This window comes from Erpetoichthys calabaricus, chromosome 1 (genome assembly GCF_900747795.2).
Source record: "Erpetoichthys calabaricus chromosome 1, fErpCal1.3, whole genome shotgun sequence".
Classification (NCBI taxonomy): domain Eukaryota; kingdom Metazoa; phylum Chordata; class Cladistia; order Polypteriformes; family Polypteridae; genus Erpetoichthys; species Erpetoichthys calabaricus.
This window is the reverse complement of record NC_041394.2, coordinates 270,046,905-270,065,390: the sequence shown is the minus strand read 5'-3', so window position 1 is coordinate 270,065,390 and position 18,486 is coordinate 270,046,905. Positions and strand designations below refer to the sequence as shown.

The 18,486-nt window shown below is 34.6% G+C and overlaps 1 protein-coding gene across 3 annotated transcripts in view; it reads left to right on the top strand.

Annotated features, from left to right (window-relative positions):
- Positions 1 to 18,486, top strand: part of sema3ab (sema domain, immunoglobulin domain (Ig), short basic domain, secreted, (semaphorin) 3Ab) — a 453,520-nt gene that overhangs the window by 223,628 nt on the left and 211,406 nt on the right. For all 3 annotated transcript variants that reach the window (XR_007933636.1, XM_051919816.1, XM_028814974.2), the window contains one exon: positions 15,980 to 16,140. Coding sequence is in view for 2 of the 3 variants with exons in the window: in XM_051919816.1 (XP_051775776.1) it covers positions 15,980 to 16,140 (161 nt within the window). In the remaining variant the exon portion in view is untranslated. The remainder of the gene's footprint in view (positions 1 to 15,979; positions 16,141 to 18,486) is intronic.

Here is an 18,486-nt window from a genome sequence, read left to right as displayed (position 1 = left end):
ATAATAAAGACAAACGATTTAAATAAAAAATGCAAGCAGATCTCATATATTAATAATATTTATCAAAACTTAATTTTTGTATCACATTTTTGCTTTTTCTCTAAGGTAGTGTTTTTATTTTACGTTAAATATATACTTTTAAAGGATAATAAAATATCTATCTATCTATCTATCTATCTATCTATCTATCTATCTATCTATCTATCTATCTATCTATCTATCTATCTATCTATCTATCTGTCTGTCTGTCTGTCTGTCTGTCTGTCTGTCTGTCTGCCTGCCTGCCTGCCTGCCTGCCCGTCTGTCTGTCTGTCCACATATGGAGGAGTGGAGGAAGCATTGCCAGGGGGAGGGAGAGAGAGAGAGAGGACAAAGAATATTGCATTTGTGCTTTGTGACTGTGGCTGAGGTGGGAAACACTTAGCAGTAAAGAGTTTCCCACAAAACAAAATAAAAGCCTTTTATTTGCAACACTTGCATCTGAGCCTGTCTGTGTTGGGTGTTTGGGATATTGCGTTTGATTCTTGTAAATCTAAGCATTATCCTCTGATTATCCTGGCAGGGGTTCAAAGCTCAGGAAAAAAAACTACTTTATGATACGTGATTCATTTTTTCTCCCTTTGTGGATCTCTAGCTGCAAATATGCAAACCGTATCACAGACCTTCTCTTCCATATATATATATATATTCAGCATATGTGTGTGTGTGTTCTTCCTTTTATATAATTCAGCACATTTCTGGGTAGGAAGACTGCTGGTAAGATTGCATACTACAGATGGTTAAGTCAGAAAACTTTATACTATGTATGACACAAAAATTCTTGTTTGATATGTTTTGAATCAAAATGACTCCAAATAATTTTGGGATTAAAGTGTGCTCTTAAGAATATGCATTGCACTGTTTTGTAAGCTGCTGTATATTTTCATTTGCACATTTTGTCTTGGGTGGCACGGCAGCACAGTGGTAGTGCTGCTGCCACACAGTAAGGAGACCCCAGGTTTATGCCCCAAGTCCTCAATGTGTGGAGTTTGCATGTTCTCTCCATGTCCGTGTGGGTTTCCTCCAAGTGCTCCAGTTTCCTCCCACAGTCAAAAGACATGCAGGTTAGGTGAACTAATGATCCTAAATGGGCCCTAGTGTGTGTGTGGATGTGTTTGTGTGTGTGTTTGCACTCACTGGACTGGCTCCCTATACAGGGTTTTTTCCTGCCTTCTGCCCTATGGTAGCTGGGATAGGCTCGAGCAGACCCCCGCAATCCTGTTCAGGTCTAACTGGGTAAGAAAATGATTGACTGACATTTTGTCTTAAAACATAACAAGGGACATTTGTGTCATTTGCTTTTGGTGGCTGAAGGGCATGAAAATGAGAATTCATGGGGTTTGTGTGAAAACATTCTATAGAAGCATAAATAATACCACTCCCCTTCTTTCTGCTTATCCAAATGCCAAGAATTTTTAGGTTCTGCTGTGAAATTGGAAGCACTACGCTTGTTACGTATGTTACACTTGTTTGTTTTTATCCCCAGAGGATGCTTTTAGTTTTAGTTATTTTTTAAAGCTGTCTCTTTTGAAAATATTCCTTTAGAACAATAATAAAAAATATATTTCGCAAGCAGAGTTAAGCATGTAGTGCTAAAATGTCCCTAACTACTTAACATTTTTGAAAAAGATTATACTTGTCACTGTTTATTTTTACTGAAAGGAAATAAAGAAATCAAACTTTCCACCAGACTCAACAGTTGATTTTAGATCCGCTTTATAAGACAGATCTTTGAAAGAAAAGGAAAGCAAGTAAACATTCGGCTGCATTTTTGGGTAGGGCGTTGTTGTATTTAATCAACACATTCTGGACTCTAATGCACAAAAAAATAATCAAAGTATAATTAACAACATATGGAGAGCTCCTGTGGAAGACATATTGCAGGTATGCAGTAACATGAAGGCTTTGTGTTAAAAACAAATTTTGAATATGCTACATTTAGAAGTTCATTAGATCATGACTATTGAAGATGTATTTTGACAGAGTGAAAAAACATTTTCATATATTATTAACAATACTAAAATTTAGTTAATCATATTGAAAAAAAATTGTTTTTCAAAGATGTTAGATAATACAGAAGTTGAAGCCAAGGTTTCTTTTACTGGAATTCTACATAGTGTAAAGAAAATATGGCATTCCAATAAATATACATTGAAAGGTATAGTGATACAAAAGTTAACAAAATGCAGTATTCCTGAGTCGTGTCATGCAAATACAATGCTTTCAGCAGTCTCATATAGACTGTCAACCATCTTTTAGGTGTCAAATCCTACAAAGTGAATAATGAGCGTTGACACTGTTAATCAAAAATAACTAAATAATGGCAATATTCTGGCAACCAACATTGTACTGTCAAAACTGTCAATGGTGGGTATTGTATTTCAGTAGATATTTCTTATGAGACAATGGGCTTTTTGTTGGTGTGCATACTTTAATGCAGTCATAAAATCAGTTAACACAACATATGAGAAGTACTGTACATCTAAAGTATTTTACCCCTAAGTATGTGCTTAAAGTGAACAGGACCTTAAAAGCAACAATAACTAAGCATGCATCTATTTATTTTCTGAGGCCATTTATTCCAAAAATAGAGCCACAGAGGCTTGGACCCTACGCTGGCAGCAGTGTGTGAAAGGCTGAGCCTCTTGTACACTGCAGGGCAAAATCATTTATCTCTAAGCAGTTGGAAGTAATGAATCAAACTGTTCTACTAGGTGAGGGAGGAAATTCATAAAAACATGTTTACAAGGAGCAAAATCAATACAGAGAGTGAATATAGCAATCTGGAACTATAGTATGTGGCTGTACCGCCAACCACTACACCACCCAGGTCCCCTCTAACAACCAGAATCTGTGTATAATCAGAAAAGAAACTGTGCTGTGATAGGTTTTTTCTGTCACATAAGACTTTCTAGCCTTTCTCACTTTATGAAACTTAATGACTATCAATGCTTTTATCCACAGCATTGTCTCAGTTTACATTTGTAACTGCCTGTAAAAGTTTGTTACTGATTCCTTCTCTGTTACAAGAAATTTAATAAAAGCCCATTGCTTAAAATGCACATCACCTAACAATGGCATTTTCAAGTACAAATGTACATGCGCTAGGAAAGGGATTGTTCTGTGGGACTGCATTAGCAAACAGGAAATTTCACGTTAAACACAGATAAGTTGCAGGCATTTACCATTAATTTTGAAGTATAGAAAGTGATGCAATATTCTTTGGGTAACCCTCATATTTGTTCCATTCTTCTATCCAATATTTATATTTCCCTGTCACATACAGTATACTGAATCAGCTAAGTAATGCCACACATGTAAGGCACATAAAAACTAAATCAATTATCTGGTGGCACAAAAGTTAATTATCAAATTGTAGAAGCAAATAAAAGATATGACAAGTGGTGCTAAAAAAACAATCAGACCCTAACATGTGGAAACACAGGTAAAATAGAAGATCAGATTGACAAAGTTTAGCTATTATATAATGTATAGAAAACCTGATGTTCATACTTGTTCTTCTTCTTCATTGTATTTATGGCAACTTGCATTCCACAAGACGGTACATTACCGCCTCCTGCTGTTCTGGATCTACATCTATATAAAACTCTGCTTGTAAAATTAATTATTCTTTTGCTGCCATATAATAAAATCTTAGTTTTATCAACACAGTGGCTTTGGTAAAAATAGTGTTTTCTATGTAAGTTTATACAGCACACATTTCAAAGCACTGCAGAGGTTTAGTGTTTAGATAATCGTACAAGTGCAGCATCAGTTTGCATCATACTAATGTTGAAAATGTTCGTGAATTAAATGTATAAAATGTAATCTTAGAAAAATGGCAAATACTCATAACAAATTACAGTGAAGGAAAGTAGTCTGTAAAAATAATTGCTTCGGGGTGCTGTACAGTGGTTGACCCTCTGCTCTGACCTCCAAAGGTCAGGCGAAAAGGCATTTTCCCTTCAGGGATTAACAAAGTGTATCAAATCAAAAAATAAAAAAAAAATGTTTATGCATGCAAACACAAGAAATTACAGCAGGTGGCATGTACCAGGAATATCCCATAATAATGTCCCACCCACACTATTCACCCAGGCAACAACAGACACCCTGAAGCTACAAGTACTGCTAAAAACACTCTTGAGGCCAGTTTTTTCCTTTACCCATAATCCCCTGAAAATTAATTTTCATAATTATACAGCCTAATCCAGCTGCTCGACTTATTTTCCTTACTATATATAATAGAATCTATTAGATATATCTCAACTGTAGCAATTTTTTATATCTATATTATCTCTAGATATCAATATGTTGAAAAGCTCCACAGTTTTTTTATGGACATGTATTATGAAGTAATAAAGGTAACTTAGTTTTTATTACTTTCTGTTTGCAGATGGAACTTTTCACATTGTGCACATTTGAGAAGGACATGTTATAAGGTCATCTGATAGTAGGCTTTCTGTGACACATTAGATCTGTTTGGAGCAAAGCCTGTTCACCGATAAAAAAAGGATGTCACTCAAGTGATACATCAATTCCAATTTCCTCACTTTACTGTAAACACTGCAGAGATTGGCAGTTGTTGAGCTAAGCCATTATAGTTGAGGTGAAAGATGAGTGTGATAGAACAATGAAAAAAAAAACAAAAAAGTGCATTTACATTCAGATTACTGATAAGATCATTCATATACTTACGATACATCATTTGGGCTGTCAGAACAGGAGTGACACTTAGCAGTGGAGATTTACTTCTTAGCCTCCAGGTATTTTCAGTTTTAACATTAGAAATGTTATCACAAGTATATTTGAGTTTTATTTTTATGAATCATATTTACAAATTTATAAGAGAGTGATTTTTAAAAGATGCTTTTCAACAGTAGATCTAATTTTCTCTTGTAAAATATTTTATTTACAAAATCAGGAGTTTAATTTATTTTCAGTTTGCTCCTAACTAAAAACTGCACTTTGTTTTGGTTGATTCTTACTAGTAATATATGTTGTGGATGCTAGGGGTTGCTGATGCCCTGTGAAACCCACCAGACAGACGTCCAGGACGCACTTGTAAAAGCACCAAGAAGAATCTTTTAATATTTTTCTTAAATACAGTGCATAAAGCACCACACACGCCACAATTCTCCAACAATTATCAATAATCAATACAAATAAACAATCCTCCACTCCCAGCAGCTTCGTCACCCAACCTCCCAACTCTGGCTGTCTTGCTGGGTCTTCACCAGTCCTTTAAATAGTCCATGACCCGGAAGTACTGCTTTCTCTTTTTGTGTCAAATGCCACATCATCAGTTCTCAAGTAGCCCGGAAGTACTGCGAGCTTCCGTCCTTGTGACTCCGAAGTACTTCCGGGTTGTAGTAACAGTAGGAGTCCCCAGGTTCTTTGTGAGCTCCCCCTGGCGGCACCCACGGCACCCAACAGGGCTGAGGAAACGGACTCCATGTCCCAGGGAATCGTTGCCGTCCAGAGGAGCTGCCACCTAGCGTCCCGGGAGAGGCAGTGCCCTGAAAAGGCTGCCTTCCTCCATTCTTCTTCCGTCCCAGCTGGATTGAGCTGCCGACCGTTTATCACAATGTATTTCTGAAAAGAAAAAATATTATTTGGCAAAGTTTGCTTTAAAAACTAAATAAGTGCATCTGCTTTTTCTGTTCATGGATTGTAGCTTGTCATGATGGGATGGGCAGAAGCTAAACCTCGAAAGGACACACTCACAGATAAACATCCATATTCACACATCCTGGGGTAATTTAGAGTTGCCAGTTAACCTGACACGTCAGTGCTGGATATGTGGGAAGAACCTATAAATCCCTGAAGAAAAATCAATGAAGACACAAGGGGGAAATTCTAACTATGTACAGGCAAAAACAGGAATTCGATCTGAGTTATGAAGCACAGAGCTAACCTCTGCATTACCATGCGGCCATATAAAATAAGAAGCATAAAATAATTTAATTAAAAGTTTTGCTTATGTTACTAAATATTCTATAAATTACACTTTAAAATACTGTACAATAAAATAAAGATTATAACATCAAACAACATGACGTATGTGACTTTGAATCATGGAAGGATGGCAAGAGCACCAGGAGAAAAACTGCAGTGTTGGGGTTATCTGTAAAGGCAGTGCTGTCATTGCCCAGAGAGTAAATCATAGGCCAGGATCAAGTTCATCCACAGTGCCAGTCTGCTGTCTGGTATCTCACTCAGTCTGTCACACATTTAATGCTTATCGATAAGCAGTTTTAGTTCATTTTCATGAGGGAGACATTCTCTGATTGTCTGACATATATCAATGATGCAAAAATGTTCACTTCACCGTACAGACACTTTTTCTTAGAGTACCAGTAAGTACCGGCTCCTCTTCAGAAATCTTCATGCAGGAACACCCAGTCACCCACTGCTCTATGATTGACTGTTATTCTAACACAACAATGTGAGTTCTACAGTACCAGAACCTTTGCATAGCACAACAGCACCTATTCTTAAATCTTTCCAGGTCTCATAGCATCAAAATTTGATTGAATGTCACTGTATCACTGAAAATACAGTACTGATAGTAATTTGGTTCCATTTGAATCAGTGTTTATTACTCATTGTAAACATGTGGCAAGGGTGCTTATAAACCTATTTCATGTTTATCTATTTTAAATATTTACATAGTAATCCATCTGGGTTACATGCAATGTAAAATAATTACTGTGCATTCAAATATATCACCTGGTTAAACAGACATAAATAATTCAAACTTTCCCACATAATAACTACAGAACACCAAAGAGCTGTTCCTTTTAATTGTAGCATTTTTTCAAATGACTTTAGTACTAGGGTGTTGTACCGTGTTAGCCATTATGAATGTAGAGAAAAGCCAAGCAAAATGACACCTTTTATTGGCTAACTAAAAAGATTACAATATGAAAGCTTCCGAGGCAACTCAGGCCCCTTCTTCAGGCAAGATGACTTGAAAGCCTGTTTTGTTGTGCTTTATGCCAAAAAATGTTTTCCAGATAAACCATGTGCATTGCTTTGGCTCATAAATTTTGAAAATTGGCTTATGGAAACAGTAAAAAAAATTACACATTGGGATTTTCAGTTCATAAAATAAAATGACTACTTTAGTTAGTAACAGAAAGCTAGCAATAGCAATAAGGAAAATAATGTTCAAGTTTTTAACAGTAAATGGCCCAAGTTACAGAAGATCAATTTATTTTTAAAGGTTGGAGAAGCAAATGGCAGCAAATACTGTTGGTTTATTTTGACAATATCATGGCTGAAACCTTTAAAAATTATGCTAGATGAGCTAAATTGATATATTAGAATATCCATTCATATATTTGTAATACGCTTTTTTAAATACAGTGTTTCAAAAATCTGGGGTCTGTTCCACAAGTATCAAGAGGAAGACAAGAGCCATTCCTGGGTCTTAGTGCACTTTCATACACACATGCCCTTTCGCAAATTAATAGTCATATCTTTGTCTGTTTATTTTTTTACTATTTGAAGAAAATAACGTTACATACAATCAAGTCAAACTTATACAACAAATGACTTCATAGTAAATCTAGAAAAACAAAAATGAAAAGATAAAAAATATCCTAAAGTCAAAGAAAGGAAAGCAACAAAACAGAATTCAACCTTCACCCGAGATTCATATCTTTAAGATGTGGAAGGAAGTCAGACCAATTCAGACATCAGGAGGAAATGCAAGCTCCTTGGATCCTGTGCATGTTTTGATAAAGAGGATGAGACAGAATATAGGAGTCAGGTGGAGAATGAGAATTGTCTGTATCTCAACATCAGCAAAAACAAATAACTGGTTATTGACTCATGGCACCAAACAGCCTGTATGTCCAGTCACTATTCAGGGAGTGGATGTAGAGGTGGCCCACTCCTATAAGTAATTAGTGGTCCACATTAATGATAGGTTGCACCAGTCTAGGAACACAGAGGAACTATATAGGAAAGACCAGAGCAGGCTATTTTCCTTAAGAGACTGTGTTCCTTTAATGTGGGAAGTGACATCCTTGACATCTTCTACAAGTCTGTGATGATCAGTGTGATCGTCTACGCTGTGGTGTGGTAACATCACTTCAAGAGTGGTCCAACTAATTAACAAGCTGTCTAAAAGGCCAGTCTCAGTTTTGGGATCTACTGTCGAGAAATAAATAGATAAAAACAAATAAAGATTTGGTGAAGCCTCCCCATATAATGTTTGGAGCGTTGAATTGAAAAATGACTGGTAATGGTCTCTTTGTAAAAGTTACAGTGGACAATTCAATACAGACAAGGTGGAGCTTTTATATTGAAATGGCAGGAAGGGGAATTTGAGGAAATAGAAATTATGTCATCGGAGGGAGATGGAAATGATGTCATCAGTTGGAGACGAAAAGTGTGGTCATCAGAGTGGAGACAGAAGTGATGTTGTCTGGTTGGGACAGAAGTGGAAAACAAAGGTTATTCTTCCGTTGTTCTGTTGAAATTGGGAAAAAGGCGTTAGAGCTTGTTTCCAACCCAACATCCTATCTCTTGTACTTTCATTCCCATTTGTACCCTTTGGCTGCCTCCCAAGCGCACATGTGTGACTTTATCTATCTATCTATCTATCTATCTATCTATCTATCTATCTATCTATCTATCTATCTATCTATCTATCTATCTATCTATCTATCTATCTATCTATCTATCTATTTTTCTTAAAAAACGGAATCAAGTCTGACTTGCTCATTTGTGGTTGGGACAATCTCGTCACAGGATCTGGGGGCCAGATTCTTTGAGACATTGATCTATCTATCTGTACACCTTAGGTCTTGAAACTAGAATGTGTACTGATAAAGAAATAGAATTGAAACCATACGTTTACCAGTTCGATTCCCCCCTCCGATGCATTTAATACAGAGCCCTTTAACCTTCCTGTGCTCTAATTTTAAAATGTTTATGTAAACAGTTGCCAGAGAAAGGCACTATATAAAATGCAGGGATGTTTGAAGCTGAGAGTTAGAAGTGTTAATTGTTTTATGAAAATACATAACTTTAACATTTTTTTAATATGAACATTTTAAAATAACAGATAGATCTATATTAAATTATTTTGTCCTGTCTACAAGAGGGGGTCAAAATGTGATGTGCCTGAACCTAAAAAGAATGTTAAATTTGTAAATGACCAAAGAACATCTTTTGTGGCTAAAATAAATGAATGACACGGTAATGCCACTTGTGGTTTATAGTGTATGCTACTTGTTTCAGAAATGAAGTCAATATGGTAATTATCAAGCTACTATATAATTGAATTTCAGATGGTATGGAATAATATACCTTTAAGAATCATTCTCAGCTGTATGTACCAGGTTGATTCTCCTTCATAAGCTCTTTCAAAGACAACCCAAACTCTCGCTCACCTTTAACAGCAATGATAGAAGAATAGTTTGCCACCATGGAGCAAATCACAATGGAGAATCACTGCACCCAATGTTTTAAAGGAAATCTTGGCTAATGAATTTGGACAGGGAGATATTTAAGAAACGTTTGATAAGTGGGGTTGTAACCTGGACACATAACTGAATCCAAAGAAAACAATAGAAGAATGGTAATTTTAAAACATCAAGGAAATTTAAGGGTTGGGCCAGTGATAGCAAAATAATGCACACATTTTTTTTTATAATCCCGAGGTTGAAGTTCTTATTGATAACAAAAGGCCACATAAACAGTCCAAATTTCACTAACTTGCTTTGGCATTAACAGTAGTTAATCACCCATCCACTTTTTGCTTCAGGACAAAGCCTTTCCTCACATTGCCTGGGTTGCCATTCAAAGATTGCAACACCCTGTCATCTAGACCTGACCTAGTATAGCTACCACCTATTCAGTAATCTGAAGGATTCTCTCGGTAGGATGCAATATGGCAGTGATGAAGGTGTCATGTCAGCATGCCCAAGCCCAAGTCCAAAAGTGGTTGCACAATTTAAGAAAAACACATTATTTGAGTGGTACAGAAAAGGTTTGAGAACAATAAAAAAAAAAAAGTTTTTTTTAGTGTTTAAAAGGATCATGCTGGTAATTTTTTTTGATAAACCTTAATATTTGGTTTTAATTCTTAAAAAGACTAATTTGAAAAAAAATATCATGGTAGAAAGGAGTATAAGAAGATGATAAAAAAGAAGATGAAGCAATGTGCATTTCTGCAACATTATTTTCTGGGTGTTTCTAAAACTAAAGCCCTACCAACAAAACCATTATGGGATTCACACATGTATGCTTTTAATTTTAAATTAAAGAGCCAATGCCTTAAAATCTCAGCTGGTTTACCACATAACTTTAAGAAGTATATAATTCATATTTCAAGACCAATTAGTGAAATTGCTTTCAGTTGAAAATACATTTTAATATGCCCAGAAGGTTTGTTAATTGAAACAGAAATATATTATAGTTTTTATGAAAATGTTCACTAATATGTGAAGGGTAGTTTACTATATGCCATAATATTTGTACAAGAAAACTTTATTAATCCAGCAGTTCATTTTACATTACAAGATCGAAAGGATTTGACACAGTTGAGGAAGCACCATTTACTGGGATTTTGAGGATACTGAAGCGTCTAGGCAAAGCACAACATGGATACAAGCAGATAATAATGTATCAGTGCCCACCACTGTAGCATAGTTTCACTTAGAGCTTATAATACTTGGCTTTATTTAACAAATAAAATATACTGTATATGCAGAGGAATGTATATTCTACATTGCATCTTATTTTCTTTGAATGCTCTTTATGGTTTCACATTTAAAACTCAACAAAACGTGTTATTTGTAATTCAAGCACCTCAAGGTAAAACTATTAAACTATTAAATGTCCAATAATGTATGACACCATGCTGCAAGAATCTGGTTAATTGTAGCAGCTAGAAATGCTTTTTTTGCCAAACCAAAACTAGAGCCTTTACCACAAGCCTACCAAAGACATTTGAAGTATGTTATCAGATCAGTTTACTAAACCCTTGATAATTAAATGTCTTGGAGAATTTACCCCTGTATTCAAATATAAAATTACATTTCAGTGATTAAAATAACATATATGTGAGACTGTGCAAAACAGGAATGTAATTTGAGAAAATAACCCAGAGGTATAGGTTAAGCGTACCTTGGCATCCTTATAAAGAATGCAGGTTATGTAAGAGACTGAGTACATAGAAAAAAAATAGCAATTTTTAGAATGCAATCAATACTTCAAAGACAATTAAATGTATGGAAGTAATATAATAGAGAAGGGACAATGCAATCCTGAAGTGAAATAATACCTTCTTTTTATTGAATCTAATTGGACACGTAAATCTATTAGAAATATAATATGCTATGTAAAATCACTATTGACTACATGTAAAGAAAATATTTCCTCATCAGTGTAGTCTAGGTACAAGATAAACAATGGAGAGATATGTAAAAATAAACAGATAATTACATAGTAAAAACTAAAACAACAAATGTAATTATAGTATGTACATACTGTAATTCAAACGTAACAGGTATATTTGAGGATTTTTCAAATCTATAAAGCAAGCTGCAATGTGAATTGACATATAGTTAACAGTAAAACAGAGCAAATCTTTCCTTACTTGTGTAATTTCTGATGACTCAAAAGCATTAGAGATTGTGCCAGCATGTGTTCACGAAGCTGTCACTCCAAAGGGAAAGCCTAAACGTTAAGGCAGCCAGAATGAACAGCTCTTGAAAAGGATGAGGAGGAGACATTGTGAAAGAGATGTGTATTTCATTTTCATTTATTTGCTTAGATCATTTTATACAAAACGACTTACAAAATCTTCCAAAATCTAGTTAATTTATAATACTGTTAAAATACCCCATGAGAATTCAAGACACTACAGAGAGCAAAGATGAAGTTGTAGTAATGTGTGATGTGTTAATGGAAACATTTTTGTCTCATGCACACATCTGTCGATGAAGAGGAGTTGATGCATTTCTCATGCATGTTGCCTATGCATTTTGAGGAAAGTATGACTCATACCAAAATATTCTGGTTGAGAGGCACTGAGTTAGCATGAGTCAGTTGAGAAAGAGGAACCATAAAGAATGCGTGTAAAACTGCATGGAGCTGTATAACATATGTGTATGACAAGCAAAATGTTGCGTTGCTAGCTAAAGTAGTTCTAAAATAAAATAAGGTTTGTCAGAATATTCAAGCACTGATTAGAAAGAATTTACATAGTGCAGTTAATGCTTACCAACAGGTAAGTAGGAAATTTTCATGGGTACTGCTGGAATAGACTGGCAGGGTGGTTGGTACTGCTGCCTCATGGGTCTGACTTCTAGCCTGGACGTTACCTATGTGAGTTTGCATTTTCTGTTCCTGTTTCTGATTTTAGGTATTTATGTGAATGAGGTTTCCAGTGGACTGGTGTACTGCCCACACATGGTTACTGTTTTGCACCTAGTGCACTAAGGATAAACTCTCTATAATCTGACCCAAATAAGCAGATTAGGAAACTGAAGGATTGATTATGGAATGGATCTCAACACTGCATTTTTAAGTTGTTACACAGATGCCATCTCTCTGAGATGATGATTATACATTTAACTTATGTACTTATGTACGTTTCCTAAGCAAAAAGTGCTTGAAGATGTAAAAGACTATATAAAGATACAACTTTAAAATTCAAAAAGTCTTAATAAAATGTTTCAGCTTTAATCAACTGCTGCATACAAGTATGTGTGTTTTCTTAAAGGAAAACTTTCCGACAAATAAAGAATTTGAGCTATATCCGAGTAGACCATAATATTATGGTTAGAAAATATATTATTCAGGAAACTAAGCTAACATGCCATAAGAAATTAACTAATCAGAAAAAAAGAAATCAATTAGAAAAATGAGAAAACAATTTCTTGAAAATTGGGAGTATCTCATGTAAGCAACACTGCTACCCACATTTGACAAAAGGGATTAACGTCTTGTGGTTACTCTAGCACACTGCAACAAGCTTGATTTGTGCAGCCTGAATCATTAATCCTGCAAATTCCTTCTTTGTGATAAGCAATGGAGTCACACTTGACAGTAATCTGAACTTTGAGTCACACATCCCAAACATACTGCAGTCAGTATGAATTGGAAACTGAGATGCTCATACTGTTGTGTTGATTCACATATAGTCAAGATGTGTAACAAAACCATAAATCAACACCATGTTTGGGGTCACATATGTTTATAAAAGGATAAACGAGGGGGAGTCAAGCTAAAGTAAGAAAATGGGATTTATTGCAAAATGGAACGAACCTTAATAAAACTGATAATGTCATTTCTCAATGTAGTCTCCACCCTTCTCAATGCAGTTGCACCACCTGCCTGGAAGTGCCTGGATTCCAGCAGAATAAAAGGCTTTGTCTTGTCCTCGCAATCACTTGCCCTTGAGTTACCTGGCTCTATTGTTTGTATAGACTGTCCTCACAAACCAAACTGGTTTCTGCAGTGCCATCTTGGCTACAGAAATTATCCATTAATTTCAGAGGTATCGTCTCACCATCATGTACAGACAATGCTTTCTTTTAATGCTTGCAGGGGATGTCATACACTTAGCAGGGTTATGTAGGCTGTGCACCTGCACTTCTGTTCAGTCATTCTCAGGAGTCTATGCAGTGTTTTTTGGTTTGAGGCCCTGAAATAATATGTATCACTTCCCAATGCGAGCAGCAACTATAGTGTCATAACTAAGCATTGTTTAGTAAGTCTACACTAGTTCACATTATGTGCCTCAGAGCCAGATGTCTATTAAACATTTATTCTATAAAACTGTAATCTCAAACTAGCTGATATGGTATGTTAAAGCCATTATTGTGCAAATACCTATAATATGTAGTGTTATGCAATATTTTCCTTCTGAATCAAACAGTAAAGAGTAAGCTACTGTTTTATTCCATATACATCCTTATGGTCGCAGTGTAAGACACATTATATTAGTGGCTGATTTTTGTTTTTCTGCTCACTATGATCTGAAGCTACTCCTTATTTCAGTTTGCTCTGAATGACGTCACAATTCAGGATTATTTGTTAAATTATCTTTGTCTCATTTATAATTTTTGTTCTTTTAGACCAGTCAGTCTAGAACAGAGCTTCTTTTTAATGTATGTGATGTATGCAATGTTGAAATAAAGACAATTTATTTAATTAACAGAACTGAATTATTTCATTGCATATGATATTAAAATTATGATGGTTCAACAAACCATTTAATGAGGCAATAATAGCTAGCAGCATATTGGTTTAACTATGATAGAGTCCACTTGTTAAGTAAAAAGCATTTTTTAAGAAAAAAATATGCATACCTTTCTGTAAGTTAATAGTCTGAAACTCATAAGGAAAAGAGAAGTGCTTTTGCTGGTTTGGCAGAATTCCCTGTTGTCTGGAGAAGGAAAGCATAGCCGTAGGAAAAGACTAACAGACCCCCCACTGTGAATTTTCCCAAGGGGCAAATGAAAGGGTATAGAGAGTGTAAAGAAGAATGCATGTGCAATAGATGCCTTAAAAAGAAAGCGTAATATTAACAGTATGCCAGGCAAAATTAGAATTTCCACCATGGCGGCCCATTGTTGTATACTTTTAATTTTTAGCTTTCTACTGTATATTAGTGGAAAAAAACATTGATATGAAATTTTTAGTATATTACTTAGCATCAGAAATGTTTTTTTATTTAAAGAATATATAGAAAATGCTTCTGTCATCTTTATTTATTTGACATTACTAATATAACTAAATATATTAAAAATAACTAGTGAGATTCACAATAAAAGTCGATGTTCAATTTTACAGATTTTAATCAGTAACATCATTATGTTTCAGTTTATTTTTTTCATAAATATGATATTGGATGTGTAAAAATTGTCACCTTGGTTTAAGAAGTTTACAGAGTAATAAACACTCAATAAAATTTCATATTCAATTACATTTAAATTTATACCACACCCCAAAAATCTGTTTTTCCAGCATGCATATCACAGGTTAACATGCAACATTTTGTTTTTAATGTGTTCAGAATGGATGGAGAATGTTTTCCTGCTTGAAGCTGAATTTTGAAGTAATATTGCAAAGTTGTTGTATCTATGTGAGGTGACTGACAAGAATCTGTGAATAAGTAAAATATATTGTACATTGCATTATAATTAACCTTATATTTGATAAAATGTGGGACACTGTATCAAAACAGCAGAAAGTACCTCAATAAAAGGCTGTACGTCTTTTACACAAACATTTATTTTGGCACATATATCTACTTGTGCAGTACATCATTCTGAAAATCATAACTGGCTGCTAAAGGAAGCAAGAAATGGATTTTAATTCATTCATAAGTATGATCTAAACTAAGATCACTTTAAATGGCAGGACTTGGCAAGAAAATGTACATTGAATATAAATAAAGACCCTTTCTAAATAGCCAAGTGTATCCAAGACACATCTGCTTCTAACACCCTTTTATAGTAACATTGTAATAAGTACTCATTATTCTTAAAAAAAGTTTTTGCCCACTGACAGGAAAGCTGTGGTATGGGCTCAATTTCCTATTTTCAAGCATTTTTCCCCAGACATCTCGTATCTGTATCATTAAATTGGCTGATGTCCATGAGGAGAGATTCCAGATCTTTTAACACTCTAATTTCAAGTGATGCTTAGACTCACTTGTACACAGCAGGAAAGTTACTGCAGTGGTTGTAATGTTTACATGTAGGATGTAGATAATTTCCTCAGAAACAGTGGCATGAAATTCTGTACGGGCTTGCTAATGAGAAACATACAGTGGCAAATGGACACTGCACAGAGGGGGTTTTCATTCTGTCAATGGAGCAATCATTACACACTGTTCAGATCACAGACTTTTACTTGGCCCTCATCTACACCTTACATACTTTTAATTTATGCTTTATTTCTTTTCCAGAAATGCTGGATTCAAACAATCTCATTACCTTTAATGGTTTGGCCAATAGCTCCAGTTATCAAACTTTCCTTTTGGATGAGGAGAAAGGCAGACTATTGGTGGGCTCCAAGGACCACGTGTTTTCATTTAATCTTGTTGATATTAACAAAGACTACCTAAAGGTAACTGCTGTTATTTTCTGCATGTTTACTGTTCACTTTTTAGAATGGTTCATAATGTTTTCCAAATGATAACATTTTGTGATTCCCTACTGATTTCTTTACTTAGCAATTATCAATCCAAAAGAGCATTTTAGTTTCAGATGGCTTGACAAGGTTTGGAAATTATTACATAAGTGTGTGCATGAAGAACTAGAATAAATGTAAACTTCAATAGAAAGTTTAAAAATTTTGCTACTGATCAAAATTTTTAGACAGTTTTGAAAGTATCTTTCTCATTTCTTACAAGGCATTAATTAAAATGAGGGTCTTGCAATGAGTTATAGTGTCACATTTGAAAAAAGAAAAAAAAAAAGACTTAAAAAATCAAGAGTGGCTAGCTTGGCAATCTTACCCTTACTAAACTCTGCAGTTTTTCTGAGATTTGATTTTACTCCACAGACTTATGACTGCCATATAGTACTGTTCCCTTAAGGCCGCAGCTTAAACTGAATTCCTGACCACAAACTGTATTTTTAATGTGTGCTCTCATCAACAGCGTCTAGCTCTTTCTAGTTAGCAAGTAAAATTTAGTTTAATTACCTTCTTGCCTTATTTAGCATTTTATACCCCTCTTTTTTGTGGAGTTTGTTGTTACTCTGTGAACCTTAGGCTACCATATTATGCCATTTCCCTAAGGCAGTAGCTTGCAATGCATTCTTAACCACAAATTGTATTTTTAAAGTATGGCCTCATCAACATCCTTCAGTACCTATCATTTAGAATAGATCTAGATCTATTGCTTAGTTGCCTTCTGGTTCACAACCTCTTCTCAGCATTCCAACATGCTTCATACAAAGGTTACTTCCTCCTCAAAACCATCAATTGCAGAACCATCAAAAGCAAAAAATTACACTTTATTTTTTCTTTTTGTGAGGACACTTTCTGTTTGATGAAGTTGTGATTCAGATAGCCTTATGGTTTTAACTTGACCTTAAATCCAGTCCAGTCTTTACTTTGATTGTCCAACCAAAAATCACCATTGGGCTCATCATTAACCAATATGTTTAGTTTTTACTGCATTCACCATGTAAATCCTACATTTCAATATAAAGAAAGTCATTTTCACAATTTAGTAGACTCTTTACCTTGTGATGATTTTCTTTTTTAATCTGACTTACTATGCACAGCTAGGGACTACCAGTAGTTTTCCACAGTGATGCACACAATAAATATTTAAACAAGATGCTGTCATGAAAATATAAAGGTATACCAAGCATGTACAATGCACTTCATGGACCATGGATACATAATTTGCCATGAGCTAAATTAAAGACAGAATAAAATGTGCTGGGGATGTTTCTTTTTTTTCTTTACTATATTGTAAATATAGTAACAAAAAAGAAATCTTCTTTTAAAGTATAGAACTTAGAATAATTTAGAAAATTGACTATTTTCCTAAATAATAAGGATGTAAGGCATATTGGATATGTATATATTTGATTAAAAAATAGTTCTGAAATGCAGTGCAATGTGCAGAATGTTTAAATTTAAATTAAAGACAAAATTACGCATTCTCTTTAATTTTATGTATAAATAAATAAATAAATAAATAAACTTAAAACTTAAATTTGATTTAATGACAATTCTGAAAATGACTAATTTATATGCGTATCAAGGGCAGTTTAGTTATGATTTTTCACCAATCACTTATATTATGGCATATAGAATATAAGCAGAAATACCACTATTACACATATGAATTTAATAGATTAAAATATATATTTAAATAAACTCATTAATATTTTGATCAACAGGATTCATTCATGTCTTAGTAATGAAAAACAATTATTAGAGCCCTGATACTATTTGAAAGTTGAATGATTCATTTGATTAATGTGTTCATATTTTTTGGGGCACATACAGTATGCCATTGGAAATAGCATTCAAATGGCCAATGTGAAGTTTTAGTTTTTCAGTTACATTTCTGTGAGACCCTTTCAGTTTATGTTTAGTATAAGCTACAAAATAGTTTCAACAAAACAAGGTGAATTTAACACTGTGATAACAGCTTTGAACCTAAATAAGGTAAGATATGCTAATTAAAAAGCCCACTCAGTGGTAGGGATAGAGTCTTCCTTTGTTAACCACACCAACTATAATGCATAAAAGATTTAAAATCTCTGCCTCCTGTTTTTTTTTCTAACTCTACAATACATTCTTTCAAGCATCAACTAAATTCGATTCAGTTATTTTCCCTAGTGTCTTTGTTTTACTATCTATGTATTGTCACAAGGCCATTATCCAGAACCTTTCTTTGACATATCCTCACTGGCGTGTACTTAAAGGTCCAAACTGATATCCCAATAC